The sequence below is a fragment of the Chiloscyllium punctatum genome, chromosome 5 (genome assembly GCF_047496795.1).
Source record: "Chiloscyllium punctatum isolate Juve2018m chromosome 5, sChiPun1.3, whole genome shotgun sequence".
NCBI lineage: Eukaryota > Metazoa > Chordata > Chondrichthyes > Orectolobiformes > Hemiscylliidae > Chiloscyllium > Chiloscyllium punctatum.
Genome location: NC_092743.1, coordinates 98,383,886 through 98,397,846, shown reverse-complemented (window position 1 = coordinate 98,397,846; position 13,961 = coordinate 98,383,886). Strand labels below are relative to the sequence as shown.

At 40.8% G+C, this 13,961-nt stretch overlaps 1 protein-coding gene across 2 annotated transcripts in view; it reads left to right on the top strand.

Moving 5' to 3' along the window:
- The window catches only part of ctdp1 (CTD (carboxy-terminal domain, RNA polymerase II, polypeptide A) phosphatase, subunit 1), a 294,156-nt gene that overhangs the window by 154,268 nt on the left and 125,927 nt on the right, over positions 1-13,961 (top strand). For both annotated transcript variants that reach the window (XM_072570837.1, XM_072570839.1), the window contains one exon: positions 747-924. In XM_072570837.1, the coding sequence (XP_072426938.1) occupies positions 747-924 (178 nt within the window). The remainder of the gene's footprint in view (positions 1-746; positions 925-13,961) is intronic.

Genomic DNA, 13,961 nt, shown 5'->3' with positions numbered 1-13,961 from the left:
GACAATAGATGTTAGGCTAATTGGTTTATAGTTACCCACTTTCTGCCTCCCTCTCATTTTGAACAGGGGCATCACAGTAGTTTTCCAATCCTCTGGTACTTCTTCCAAGGATTTTTGGAAACAGAGGGTTCTGAGAGTTCCAGACAGTTCTTGGTGGTATATTCTCTGGAGGGTTCAGTGCAGACTCGATGGACCAAATGGCCCTTATCTGTACAATTGGAGTTCTATGATTCTATGAATAAATTCACTGAATAACTCAATTTCCCCACCACAATGTCATCAGTTACAGTGTTAAAGATCACTTATCAGTTCAGTTTCATATAAGTTCCCTTCTCTCCCCTTTTTTGTGTAGTTGATTCTAAAAGGGATTGTAACAAAAGTCCTTTTGATCTATCAATTTAGATCTTCACCATAGGCAACTTTTGCACTAATGCAGTTTAATCTCAACATTTTCTATCGAATAACCAAACCCACAAATTTATTTTAGGCTGGTGCTCCTCATGTATCTCCCTCTCACTTTTATTCATGTTTCCCAGTCCAGTGGGGCTAGGATGCTTGAGAGAAATATATTGGGTTCCTTTAACTATTTCAGGTGTGTTGATATTGCAGGTAACAAATAAGATTGGGAAAATTTTCAGGAAAAAAAACCCTGCCTTTGGTTTTCCTGTCATGTTCCCTGTACAATAGACCGGAATGTGATAAAGTAGTCACTTTGCCTCACACAAGATTGTGTTTTGTTTTTGTAGAGTTGTGCAGCCTCACCAGCATCAGGTGATAGATGAAGATGAACTGCCTAACTCCAGTCAGAGTGAAGAGAAGCCTGGCCCATCTCGAGCTGGGGCCAGGAAACGTCAGCCGAGCATGTCTGAGACAATGCCCCTCTACACGCTGTGTAAGGAGGATTTGGAGAGCATGGACAAAGAGGTGAGCAAAAAAAGAAAATTAGCGAAGAAACTGATCCAAACCAAGAAAACAAAGTGACCATTTGCAATGTTTGTGAGCTTCAGTGGGTTGATCACTGTGTACAATCAAGTTGTTGAGATTTGAGTTTGATCACTCCAGGCCTTTATTGATTTTCTGTTTCTTTGTACCACTTTGTTACAAATATCCTGAAAATTATATTCACACACATCACTGCAATGTGAGATAATATTCTAAAGTAAAGAATTGAGTCATCTTAACGACATGACATGATTGTTTATAAATGTATTTGTTTAGTTTTGATCTGTGACAGTAACAATTTTAGATCCAGTAGACTGTTAATGAAATTATTGCAAGCAAATAAACCACTTTGGGAGAAGAAAATTTTTCATTTCATTTCTTAATGACACATTTTGCTGTTTACATCATTTCTCTCCTGTCTTCACACCTTATAATGGTATAAATACAAATATTTTGGAGCAATTAGAGATCGTAACAAGATGCTTGAATTAGCATGCAGAAAAATAACATTTCATTGCTGCTGCTTTCTTGTGCTCTCGTAACTTGTGATGCTCCCAGTTTGAATTTGTGTTTTGTTAACTTGTTTACGAAAACTTTGTCAGTGTGCAGATTTTGACATGCTAAAGGGTGGTAATTTACCAAAATATCTAGTAGTTTAGTCATCATAGTCATATTATTCTGAATCACTAACCTTCAAAAGTGCTTATTATAACATATTTTCAAATATGTCAAACTTCTTTTTAAACAAGCATCAAACCAATTGTTGTTTGATGTTTAACATAGCAACCTAATTTTGCTTTCCAGTCGTACCTCGTTGATGTTTGCACTGTAGTTTAAAACTGAAAAGATGCTTCCATAGTGATTGAATACAATTTGGGTTTGATTTAGCATCATAGAAAAGCACGCAAAAGCAGCCGTTGCTGTTTTAATTTGAACAATTTAATAACGTAATGGCATTAAATAAAATAATGTCTGAGGCTTTTTATTGGGTAAGGTCAAGGATGCCAGTTAGGAACAAACAAATACTGAGGAGGTATGTAAGACCAGCTTGTAAAAGATTTTTTGAATGAAGAAAGGATAGGATAGAAACCAATTTGTTTAAAGAGAGAGTTCCAAAGTACTGTACTACAGTCTAACAACCAGACAGGATTGACCTTGCTCATGGTGATGGGTATGTCACAATGTCTAACTATTTAAATCCCCTCAAAAAAGGTGGAGCAAGAGAATGAGGAAATTTATTCATTAGGATGAGAATATGTTGCAGCACAAAAAAACCAGCAGAACATGAAAGAATACCGGGTATGCTGTGATGAATTGGAGCCACTGATCTCTTGCATTAAGCTATGAAATGGAGGACCGAGGAGGAAAACATTGAAAAACATTAATTGTAGAAGTGGCAAAAATTGAGACATTTAGCATAGAAAGCTCAGAGCTGAGGCAAATGGTCCCACAGTGGGGAAAGTCTATTCTGAGTCATCAACCGGCTACAAAGCCATGAAAGATCAGCTCAAGGTCAAACAAAAGAAACCAGTTGTGGGCTTCCTGGTTCAGCCTAGATATGCAGTTGCAGTTTGTGAGAATGGGAAGGGACATTACTTGTTGCTGAAGATGACATCATGACAAAATGTTTGCAAAATCATCTTGCGATCATCATTCTGACTTGAATAGTGTGTCAATGAAAGACCAAACGACCAGAATACATAGGAGTAGAAGTTAGGCCATTCAGCCCATCGAGTCTGCTCTGCCATTCAATCATGGCTGGACGTTTATTGAATTTAATTGAATTGAATTAGCTTTATTGTCACATGTACTCAAGTGAGTACTGTGAGAGGTTTATAAGTTGCCACTTACAATGCTATCTTAGGTAAGAAGATACCTAGAAAAATCATCTTCAGTTACAAGATCTTAGAAAATAGAAAAATAAAAAGTTCAGCATTGCAGAAATAAAACTCTTGAATTCAGTGTTCAGATGCTCTGGTACAATTGCAAAGACACTTTAGTCAACCCTTCCTTATGACTTGGTTGTCTATTTCAGAGGGCAGTTAAAAGTCAACTATATTACTGGGGGCCAGACCAGATTAGGATGGCAGATTTCCTTCCCTAAAGGACAGTAGTGAACCAGATGGGTTTTTGCAACAGTCAGTAATAATTGACATGGTCACCATTAGTGAACTGAACTTTAAGCTCTTGATTAATTAATTAAATTTAAATTTCAGTGGGTGGAAGCATTATCCTGGGCTTATGGATTAGGAGGCCACTGACATCATCAATATGCCATTGTATCCTAACTTTTTAAGAAGATTGGAAGTTGGCAGAAAAACATAGAACAGATATAAAATGTTGGAAGCTTTATCAGATGTGACAATTAAAACTACATTCCTATTTGGGCCACAGTTTTCATTATAAATGACTGTGTAAAGTATCTTTACAGATCTCCTGTAATGTTGCTGATGAGTGGTCTGAGGTTCCGATCTATGGTTGTGGCATTTAACTGTTGAATTGCAGCTTCCCCTCTGATTCAGTCTAACCTCTGAAAGACAGTGATCAGGTACTATCACAAATCAGAACACAAACAGCAAGGCATGTGGAAATTAATGATGAAGGTAAGAGGGCCTCTCCTTGAGAACGTGTGAAAACCCCAAATCAAAGGCAGCACAGTGAATCAGTGGTTAGTACTGAGTGTTGCCACATAGCACCAGGAACCCAAGTTCAATTCCAGCCTCTGGCGACTGTCTGTGTGGAGTATGCACATTCTCTCCGTGTCTATGTGGGTTTCCTCCCACAGTCTAAAGATGTGTAGGTTAGGTGGGATTGGCCATGTTAAATTATGCATAGCATCCAGCAATGTGTAGGCTAGATGGGTTTGCCATGATACATGCAGGGTTACAGGAATGGGGGAGGGGGGATAAGGTGGGGGGAGATAGAGGGCAGGTTTAGGTGGGATGCTCTTTGCAGGATCGCTGTGGACTTCCTGGGCTGAATGGATTGCATCCACGCTGCAGGGATTTTATGAATTCTATGAAAGATTAATCAATACATGTCCCAATAAAACAAAGAAAATTATGAATAAATTGAATTACTGTAAAATGTGTTTTCATTGTGTAAAGGCATGAAGACATTTACAAGAAGGTTATTACACTTCTACAATGGCATTTTCTTTATTTGTAGTGTTAAAATTGTTTTCTGCCACTTATGTGAGTAGCCTGACTGTGTTTGTATAGGGTTCACATAGATTTTGCTGTCTGCTGAAGAAATAAGCCAGGTCAGCAAGCTGCACCCTGCCATACCTTAAGTGACTTAAATCTTCCTTGTGGTTTAATCACGGAATTGGTCAGTCACAAAAGGTATTGTTTGTAAGCTCCATCCTCTGAAGTGGAAATTTTCTGAGGGTGAAAATTTTGAAAGGAACTGTCAGTTTTATTTATTTGGTTTTTATTTGGCATGTAAACTCAAGATAGGGTGAAGTTTGATCTGTTGAACCGTTTCTGAGATAGCTTTGAAAGTAAAATTTGTATCATACAATAATTCTGCAGCTACATTTGCTAAGCTCAGTAGGGGAGCTGAAAACTGATGCAATGGAAGAATAAGCTGGTTAATGAACAACAACTTGAAGGTTGCTTTTTATATTTGCATGTTCTCTAACTTTAAAAAATAAGTTATGTTTGTACAGTTTCAAGTATTAGACTGGCTACATGGATATTCAGAGTTGGAGGGGAATTCGCAAAACAAGTCCAGAAATTGAAATAGTTTATCCTTGTTAACATCCAAGTGATGGGACAGAGGCATTTGATAAACAGGAGAAAGTAACTGCTTCTTTCAGGACTGATCTAAATTCATAACACTGCAAAGACCAGTCTGAAAGGAACATCAGTGACTCTTATGCTTTAATTTAACTCCCTTTGCACTGTCAAGTAATATAACTCTTTCCAATGTTTGGAAAGTTCTTGCGGAAAATACATTTTCTACTTATTTGCTGACCTGCAGTGTGGAAAATAAATAATAATTGGTTTACCTGGGCTGGGGTGGGTTGAGGCACGAGGTTTATGGGAGGTTGGGAGATATGCGTGGTATGGTGGCAGTGGTGGGGACTTTCCACTCTTTGGAAACCACTGTTACAAAGTTCTTTCCAAATCCTTTCAGTGGAAATATAAACTGTCCTGCTCATTTTCTCATGTCGACAGTCTGTTCCACAGCAACTGAATTTGTGACTCACTATGCATTAAAACCATACCTTCAGTATTTGTACATCTTCTGCAGCAACTAATACACTGTCCAAATTCAACATTGGTTTTCAGAGGTTGATTTGTGGTTGGAAGGTTGGAGGTTTGCAATTACACAATGCTCTTTGTCAGGAGGGAAAACAAATATATCTTGTGTTGTGTTATAGACTTGGCAGGAATATCAATTTTGGCGAGTGAAATTGCATTGTTCGTGAGTGTAACTAAACATAATCAAAGTTTTGTTTTTCGATGTATTTACAGAGTTGTCAATGGTACTCCCATGGGTGAAACAAGTCCATGAGGAATTGGTAACCTGAATGCCCCCTCACTGAAAGGATCTAATTCTGAAGTCCTGTTATGTTACCAGACTTGACTTGCCTTTTGGCCGTCATTATTTGCAATATAAAATGGCTACATTCCTACCCATCTCTTTGACAGTATCCAGCTCCCCTACCTCTCCATTCTCTGACTCTAATCCTGTGTGTTCACCTCTTCCCTTTTCTGCACCATTGATAGATCTGCCTGTAGCTGCCAGTGTCCTGTGTTCTTGAAATACTAGCCCAAAATGCTTTGTCTCTTGTTCTTCCCTTAAGACTCGTCCTTCAAAACAAAAATCAAACATCCAGCCATTCCCTACTAATAGCTTCTCCTTTAGCTCTGCCCATTCTGTGTGATTACTTCTACTAGATGTTTTTCTCAATTTTAAAATAAAGCATTCGCATTGTTGTACCGAGTTTGTGCAACTGCCAGCATTTAGAAGATCATGTGTTTGTTACCTGATTTGTCCAGTTTCTCAAGTGTATCAGATGGAGTTTCTTTCATCATGTGTACCTTCCCCCAGTTCAAGAAGCAAACTTTATTTGCAGTCAAAGCCTTTGGGCATAATTTAACATGCAAAGTGATCTAATTACACAGGTTGTGTTGCTTTTGGTCTTCTGTATCTTGGAGCCGTTAAACCTTTGTATCTTTATGACTTTGTTATTATGTCATTTATGACACTAATTATGTCTTTGGTATTTGGCTTCATGTTGAGACTGGCTTCAACTCAGGCAAGTAGGAGAAGGAATTAGTAATCCATCTTTCACATTACTAAATTTATTAGTAGTTGTAGACTAATCATCCTGTTGAGGTTTGATATGCTTTTCCTTCTTACAGTTCCAACTGTTCCACTGGGCTGTGACCTATTGCATCATTGTCTCCGTGCCTTGTTGAGATGCATAATTCACCTTCACAGTGAGGCCTTGTCTGATGGAAAAATATTTTTCCTCTAAGGATTCAAACATAATGATTTAAAAGTGCTTCATGTTTAAAAAAAACACATTGAATTTCCTGAATCTGTTGTTGTTCGTTGCCCTCCCTCTAATTTGTTCTAACCATTAATTAAGGTTTACATTCCGATCTCCATTGATTTTAACAAGAAAAGAGGGTTGTGAAGGACCTGCGGCTGGCTTTGTGCTTTCTCTTCCATCTGCTACATTGCAATGAAGTGTACAGTACTTCACAGGGACACTGCAATATCAGAGGTGCTGTCTATTGAATGAAATGCTGAACTATTGTTCTTGTCTGCTCTTGCAGATGAGCATCAAACATCTGACAGCACTGTTTCAAAGAAAAGAAGGGAAGTTAACTCCTGAGGGAGAAATTACGGATGGCACCATGGCTCAGTGATTAGCACTGGATTCAATTTCACCCTTGGGTGACTGTCTGTGTGGAGTTTGGACATTCTCCCCATGTCTGCGTGGATTTCCTCCAGGTGCTCCAGTTTCCTCCCACAGTTCAAATGTGTGCAGGTTAGATGGATTGGCTATGCTAAATTGCCCATACTGCCTAGTGATGTGTAGGTTGGGTGGTTTAGCCATGGAGTGGTACAGGGTGGGGAGTGGATCTGAGTTGGATGCTGTTCAGAGGGTTGGTGTGGATTCAATAGGCCGAACGCCCTGCTTCCATACTGTAGGGATTCTATAATAATACGAGACTCTCAACATTATTTCTCTGCACAGATGCCTCCAGACCGGCTGAGTTTCTTCAGCATCCCCTGTGTTTGTTTGAGTTAACACCAGTGTCCTGACCAAACTGTATCCCTCAATTCAATACACCAAAACTGGGATATTAACACATTGCAATTGGGTACATGCCGTGTCAATTAGCTACCAGGTTTCCTCTCTTACTCCCCTTGAAAAGTCCTTCATTATTTATGCAGAGCTTTGTGAAGTCTTAAGGTCATGAAAGGTGCTGTACAGATGCAACTCTTTTATAAGGAATAGGAAGAACTAACTTGCATTAGGTAGCCTTTTTTTACAACCTCACAATTTCACAGCAAATTAAATGTTTTTGGAAGTTAGTCACTGCTGAAATGTCAGAATTATTTTAAAACTTGAGGGATTATGCTGCAACTGCAATAAAATCTTTGTTCATCAAAAGAAAATCAATTATTCCAATAGACGTGGCAGAAGTTAACATCCAAAATATCAAGTTAGCTTCAACTGAGATATTGGAAATTTTTCTTGGCATGCATATTATGTTCAAACACTGAAAAGACTTAGCAGTTCTCCAGAACTAGTTTTGTGGATTTTGTTTTAATGCCAGAAAACAACATTAGAAACTTCCCTTTCTAGGGTATCTCTCTCACTGAGAAAGGCTTCATAAATATGACAAGAAATTGGAATTAGGTAACAAATTTGTTTATTAGGGCATAAGGAGCGGGAGAATGTTAGTCCACTGGGAAGTCCCACCGACCCGTGTTTGGCCATTATCCCTCTAAACCTTTTCTATTCATGTACTTATCCAAAGGGAGTCCAGAACTAGAGGGCATAGGTTTAGGGTGAGAGGGGAAAGATCTAAAAGAGACCTAAGGGGCAACTTTTTCATGCAGAGGGTGGTACGTGTATGGAAAGAGCTGCCAGAGGAGGTGGTGGAGGCTGGTACAATTGCAACATTTAAGAGGCATTTGGATGGGTATATGAATAGGAAGGGTTTGGAGGGAATATGGGCTGGGTGCTGGCAGGTGGGACTAAATTGGGTTGGGATATCTGGTCGGTATGGACAGGTTGGATCGAAGGATCTGTTTCCATGCTGTACATCTCTATGACTCTATAACTTGTGTTGTCCCATTCCTGTTTTTAAACTCCTCACTGAATGATGTTGTAATTCCAGGTGAAGTACAAAATGAAAGCTTGTCAAACCCAGTCAGAACATTCCAAATCTAATTAAACTGTGGATTGATATCTTGAAGGAGAGATTTTGAGTTGTATTTAGAGTCATAGAGGTGTGCAGCGTGGAAACAGACCCTTCGGTCCAATCTGTCCATGCCGAATAGATATCCCAACCCAATCTAGTCCTACCTTCCAGCACCCAGCCCACATCCTGCTAAACCCTTCCTATTCATATACCCATCCAGATGTCTTTTAAATGTTGCAATTGTTACCAGCCGCCCCCACTTCCTCTGTAGCTCATTCCATACACGTACCATCCTCTGCATGGAAAAAGTTGCCCTTTAGATCTCTCTTATATCTTTCCCCTCTCACCCTAAAACTATGCCCTCTAGTTCTGGACTCCCCCACCCCAGGGAAAATACTTTGTCTATTTATCCTATCCACGCCCCTCATGATTTTATAAACCTCTATAAGGTCGCCCCTCAGCCTCCGACGCTCCAGGGAAAACATCCTCAGCCTATTCAACCTCTCAAATCCTCCAAACCTGGCAACATCCTTGTAAATCTTTTCTAAATCCTTTCAAGTTTCGCAACATACTTCCAACAGGAAGGAGACCAAAATTGCACTCAGTATTCCAAAAGTGGCCTAACCAATGTCCTGTACAGCCGCAACATGACCTCCCAACTCCTGTACTCAATGCTCTGACCAAAAAAGGAAAGCATAGCAAACGCCTTCTTCACTATCCTATCTACCTGTGACTCTACTTTCAAGGAGCTATGAACCTGCACTCCAAGGTCTCTTTGTTCAGCAACACTCCCTTGAACCTTACCATTAAGTGTATTAATCCTGCTAAGATTTGCTTTCCCAAAATGCAACACCTCGCATTTATCAAAATTGAACTTCATCTGCCACTCCTCACTCCATTGACCCATCTGATCAAGATTCCATTGTAATCTGAAGTAACCTTCTTCACTGTCCACTACACTTCCAATTTTGGTGTCATCTGCAAACTTACTAACCATACCTCTTATGCTCACAACCAAATCATTTATATAAATAACAAAAAGTAGTGGACCCAGCGCCAATACTTGTGGCACTCCACTAGTCACAGGCCTCCAGTCTGAAAAACAACCCACCACCACCTTCTGTCTTCTACCTTTGAGCCAGTTCTGTTTCCAAATGGCTAGTTCCCCCTGTATTCCGTGAGATCTAACCATGCTAAACAATCTCCCATGAGGAACCTGGTCGAACGCCTTACTGAAGTCCATGTAGACCACCCCTACAGCTCTGTCATAATCAATCCTCTTTGTTACTTCAAAAAGCTCAATCAAGTTTGTGAGACATGATTTCCCACACACAAAGTCATGTTGATCGTCCATAATCAGTCCTTGCCTTTTCAAATATGTGTAAATCCTGTCCCTCAGGATTCTCTCAAACAACATGCCCACCACCGATGTCAAGCTCACTGGTCTATAATTCCCTTGCTTGTCCTTACCATTTTTCTTAAACAATGACACCACATTAGCCAACCTCCAGTCTTCCAGCACCTCACCTGTGACTATCAATGATACAAATATCTCAGCAAGGGGCCCAGCAATCACTTCCCTAACTTCTAGGGTACACCTGATCGAGTCAGGGGGGATTTATCCACTTTTATGCATTTTAAGACCTCCAGCACCACCACCTCTGTAAAATGACATTTTTCAAGATGTCACCATCTATTTCCCCACATTCTACATCTTCCACGTCCTTCTCTCCAGTAAACATTGCTTCAAAATACTCGTTTAGTATCTCCCCCATTTCCTGCAACTCCACACATAGACTGCCTTGCTGATCTTTGAGGGGCCCTATTCTCTCCCTAGTTACCCTTTTGTCTCTAAAATCCTTTGCATTCTCCTTAACCCTATTTGACAAAGCTATCTCGTGTCCCCTTTTTGCCCTCCTGATTTTCTTGTTAAGTATGCTCCTACTGCCTTTATACTGTTCTCAGGGTTCACTCGATCTATCCTGTGTATACCTGGCATGCTTCCTTCTTTTCCTTAACCAAACTTCAATTTCTCTAGTCATCCAGCATTCCCTATACCTACCAGCCTTTTCTTTCACACTAACAGGAATATACTGTCTCTAGACTCTCGTTATCTCATTTCTGAAGACTTCCCATTTACCTGCGAACATTAGCCCCCAATGAGCTTTTAGAAGTTCTTGCCTAATACCATCAAAATTAGACTTCCCCCAATTTAGAACTTCAACTTCTAGATATCTGGTCTTTCCTTTTCCATCACTACATTAAACCTAATAGAATTATGGTCATTGGCCCCAACATGCTCTCCCACTGACACTTCAGTCACCTGCCTTGCCTTATTTCCCAAGACTAGATCAAGTTTTGCACCTTCTCTAGTAGGTACATCCACATACTGAATCAGAAAATTTTCTTGTACACACTTAATGAATTCCTCTCCATCTAAACCCTTAACATTGTGGCAGTCCCAGTTGATGTTTGGAAAGTTAAAATCTCCTATCATAACCACCTATTATTCTTACAGATAACTGAAACCTCCTTACAAATTTGTTTCTCAATTTCCTGCTGGCTATTAGGGAATCTATAATACAATCCCAATAAGGTGATCGTCCCTTTCTCATTTCTAATTTCTCATTTCCACCCAAATAACTTCCCTGGATGTATTTCTGGGAATATCTTCCATGAGTATATCCTCCCTTAGTGAAAATGATAGCATAAATGTATGTGAAGGATATTGATAGCCCAAGTGATTTGGCAAAACTGTGGCAGATGGAGTTCAAAGTACGTAAGTGTGAGGTTATCCATTTTGGATAGAAAAAGCATGGATAAGGGTACTTTCTAGATGGTATGAAGTCAAACACAGTGGATGTCCAAAGAGACTTGAGGGTTAGCTGCATAGGTCATTAAAATGTCACAAGCAGGTGGAGAAATTAATCGAGGAAGCTAATGGAATGCTGGCTTTTATATTTCAAGAATTCGAGTACAAGGATGTAGAAGTTATGCTGCAGTTATACAAAATCCTGGTTAGATCCTACTTGGAGTACTGTGAGCAGATCTGGGCACAACACCTTAAGAGGGAATACAACATAGATTTACAAAAATGATATCTAGACCACAAGAGTTATGAGGAGGGATTACACACATTAGACCTATTTTCTTGAGATTTTAGGAGGTTAAGGGGCTTCAAGATATTAACAGGGAAAGACAGGGTTTATAAAGATCAATTATCTCCACTGGTTGGAGATCTTAGAATAAAAGGCATAGTCAAGAATTAGGGCTTGGCCATCGGGAGAGATGTTAGGAAGCACTCCCACACATGCAGGATGGTAGCTATTTGCATCTCTCTTCCATAAACAGCAGTGGATGTTGGATCCGTTGATTAATAGTTTTAAATCTGAGATACAGTTTTGTTAAGCAAAGGTATTAAGGGATATTGCCCAAAAGGAGGTAGGCCCACATATCAACCATGATCGCATTGGTGTAACTATTCGAGGGGCTGATGGTCCTACTCCTGTTCCTATGTTTCAATGCTTGGTGGTAGGAGACAGAGAGTGGTGGTGGAGGCTTGTTTTTCAGAGTGGAGGTCTGTGACCAGTGGTGTGCCGCAAGGATCGGGGTTGAGTGCACTGCTTTTCATCATTAAAATAAACAATTTGGATGTGAATATAGGAGTTATGGTTAGTAAGTTTGCATTTGACACTAAAATAGGTGGTGTGGTAAACAGTGAAGAAGATTATCGCTGAGCACAATGGAAACTTGATTGGATGGGCCAGTGGGCTGAGGAGTGGCAGGTGGAGTTTAACTTAGATAAATGTGAGCTATTGCATTTTGATAAGGCAAACTAGGGCAGGACTTACACAGTGAAAGGTCGGGTCCTGGGGAGTGTTGCAGAACAAAGTGTCCTAGGGGGGTCAGGTGCATAGTTCTTTGAAAGTGCAGGCGCAAGTAGACGGGTGGTGAAGAAGGCATTTGGCACTCTTTCATTCATTGGTCAGATTCCCATGGGATGCCACCACCAGACACGTACTACCCTCCTCTCCCTTGTCAGTCCCCCATGGGAATTGTTCCATCAGAGAACCCCGATCCATTCTTTCTTCACTTCCAAGATGTCCTCACAGTCTAATGACACCTTTCCGTACAGTTTACCACCACCAACCTACCCCCTAAACAGCTTCCAGGTGAAGCAGTGCTGGATGACCGCTTTGCAGAAAATCTATGTTCTGTCTGCCAAAATGACCCTGAGCTTCCAGTTGCTTGCCACTTCAATACACCACCGTGTTCCCTGACCAACGTCTCTGTCTCAGGCTTGCTGAAGTGCTCCAGTCAAGCTCAGCACCAGCTGGAAGAACTGCACCTCATTTTCTGCTTGGGGATGCTGCAGCCTTCAGGGCTCAATATTGGGTTCAACAACTTTAGGACCTTCTCCCATGTCCTTACTCCAGGCTTTGTCATCTCATGGGCTGCTACCACAAATAACCCATTGTCAACCACTAATGGTCCCTATTAGCAGCTATTGGTTCCCCCAGTCTGACCTTTACCTATTCCTTTGTCTAGAGTGTGGTGCGGGAAAAGCACAGCAGGTCAGGCAGCATCCGAGGAGCAGGAAAATTGACATTTCAGGCATAAGCCCTTCATCAGGAAATATTCAGGAAATGCCCGAAACATCAATTCTCCTGCTCCTCGGTTGCTGCCTGATCTGCTGTGCTTTCTCAGCAACACAGCCTTGACTCTGATCTCCACCATCTGCAGTCCTCACTTCCTCCCATTCCTTTGTCTGCTTGCTTTTTACACATTCTCTCTCTCTCTCTCTCTCTCTCTCTCTCGGCTCCACCTCCACTTATCTCCCCACACCCGTCCATCGCCAACCAATTCCCAGCTACGATCTGTTTTGAAGAAGGGTTTCTGGAGCTGAAGCGTTAACTCTGCTTTCTTTCCACAGATGCTGCCAGGCCCGCTCAGTTTTTCCAGCAATTTCTGTTTTTGTTTCCAGTTTCATCAATAGCAAATAATGCATGTCAAGGCACTTTTGCATCCAGTGTTCCAGTGCAGTATTTCTGAGTTTAGTCAGAGACTCATAGAAATGTACAGCACGGAAACAGACCTATTGATCCAACACATCCATGCCAACCAGATATCCAAACCCAAACTAGTCCCACCTGCCAGCACCCGGCTCATATCCCTCCAAACCCTTCCTATTCATATACCCATCCAGATGCCTTTTAAATGTTGCAATTGTACCAGCCTCCACCACTTCCTTTGGCAGCTCAATCCATTCATGCACCACCCTGTGTGTGAAAAGGTTGCCCCTTAGGGGTCTCTTATATCTTTCCCCTCTTCCCTAAATCTATGCCCTCTAGTTCTGGACTCCCTGTACCCCTGGAAAAGACCTTGTCTATTTATCCTATCCATGCCCCTTATGATTTTATAAACCTCTATAAAGTCACTCCTCAGCCTCTGACATGTGACAATCAATATGCGTTGTCACAAGATACCGCAAAAGAGCAGTGTGATAACCACCAGACAATCTGCTGAACTGGGAGGCATCAGAATGAACTCAACTGCTGTTCTTCAAAAGAAAAAAATGCCATTTTGTCATTTATTAGATTTTAGCTTAACACCTCATTTGAA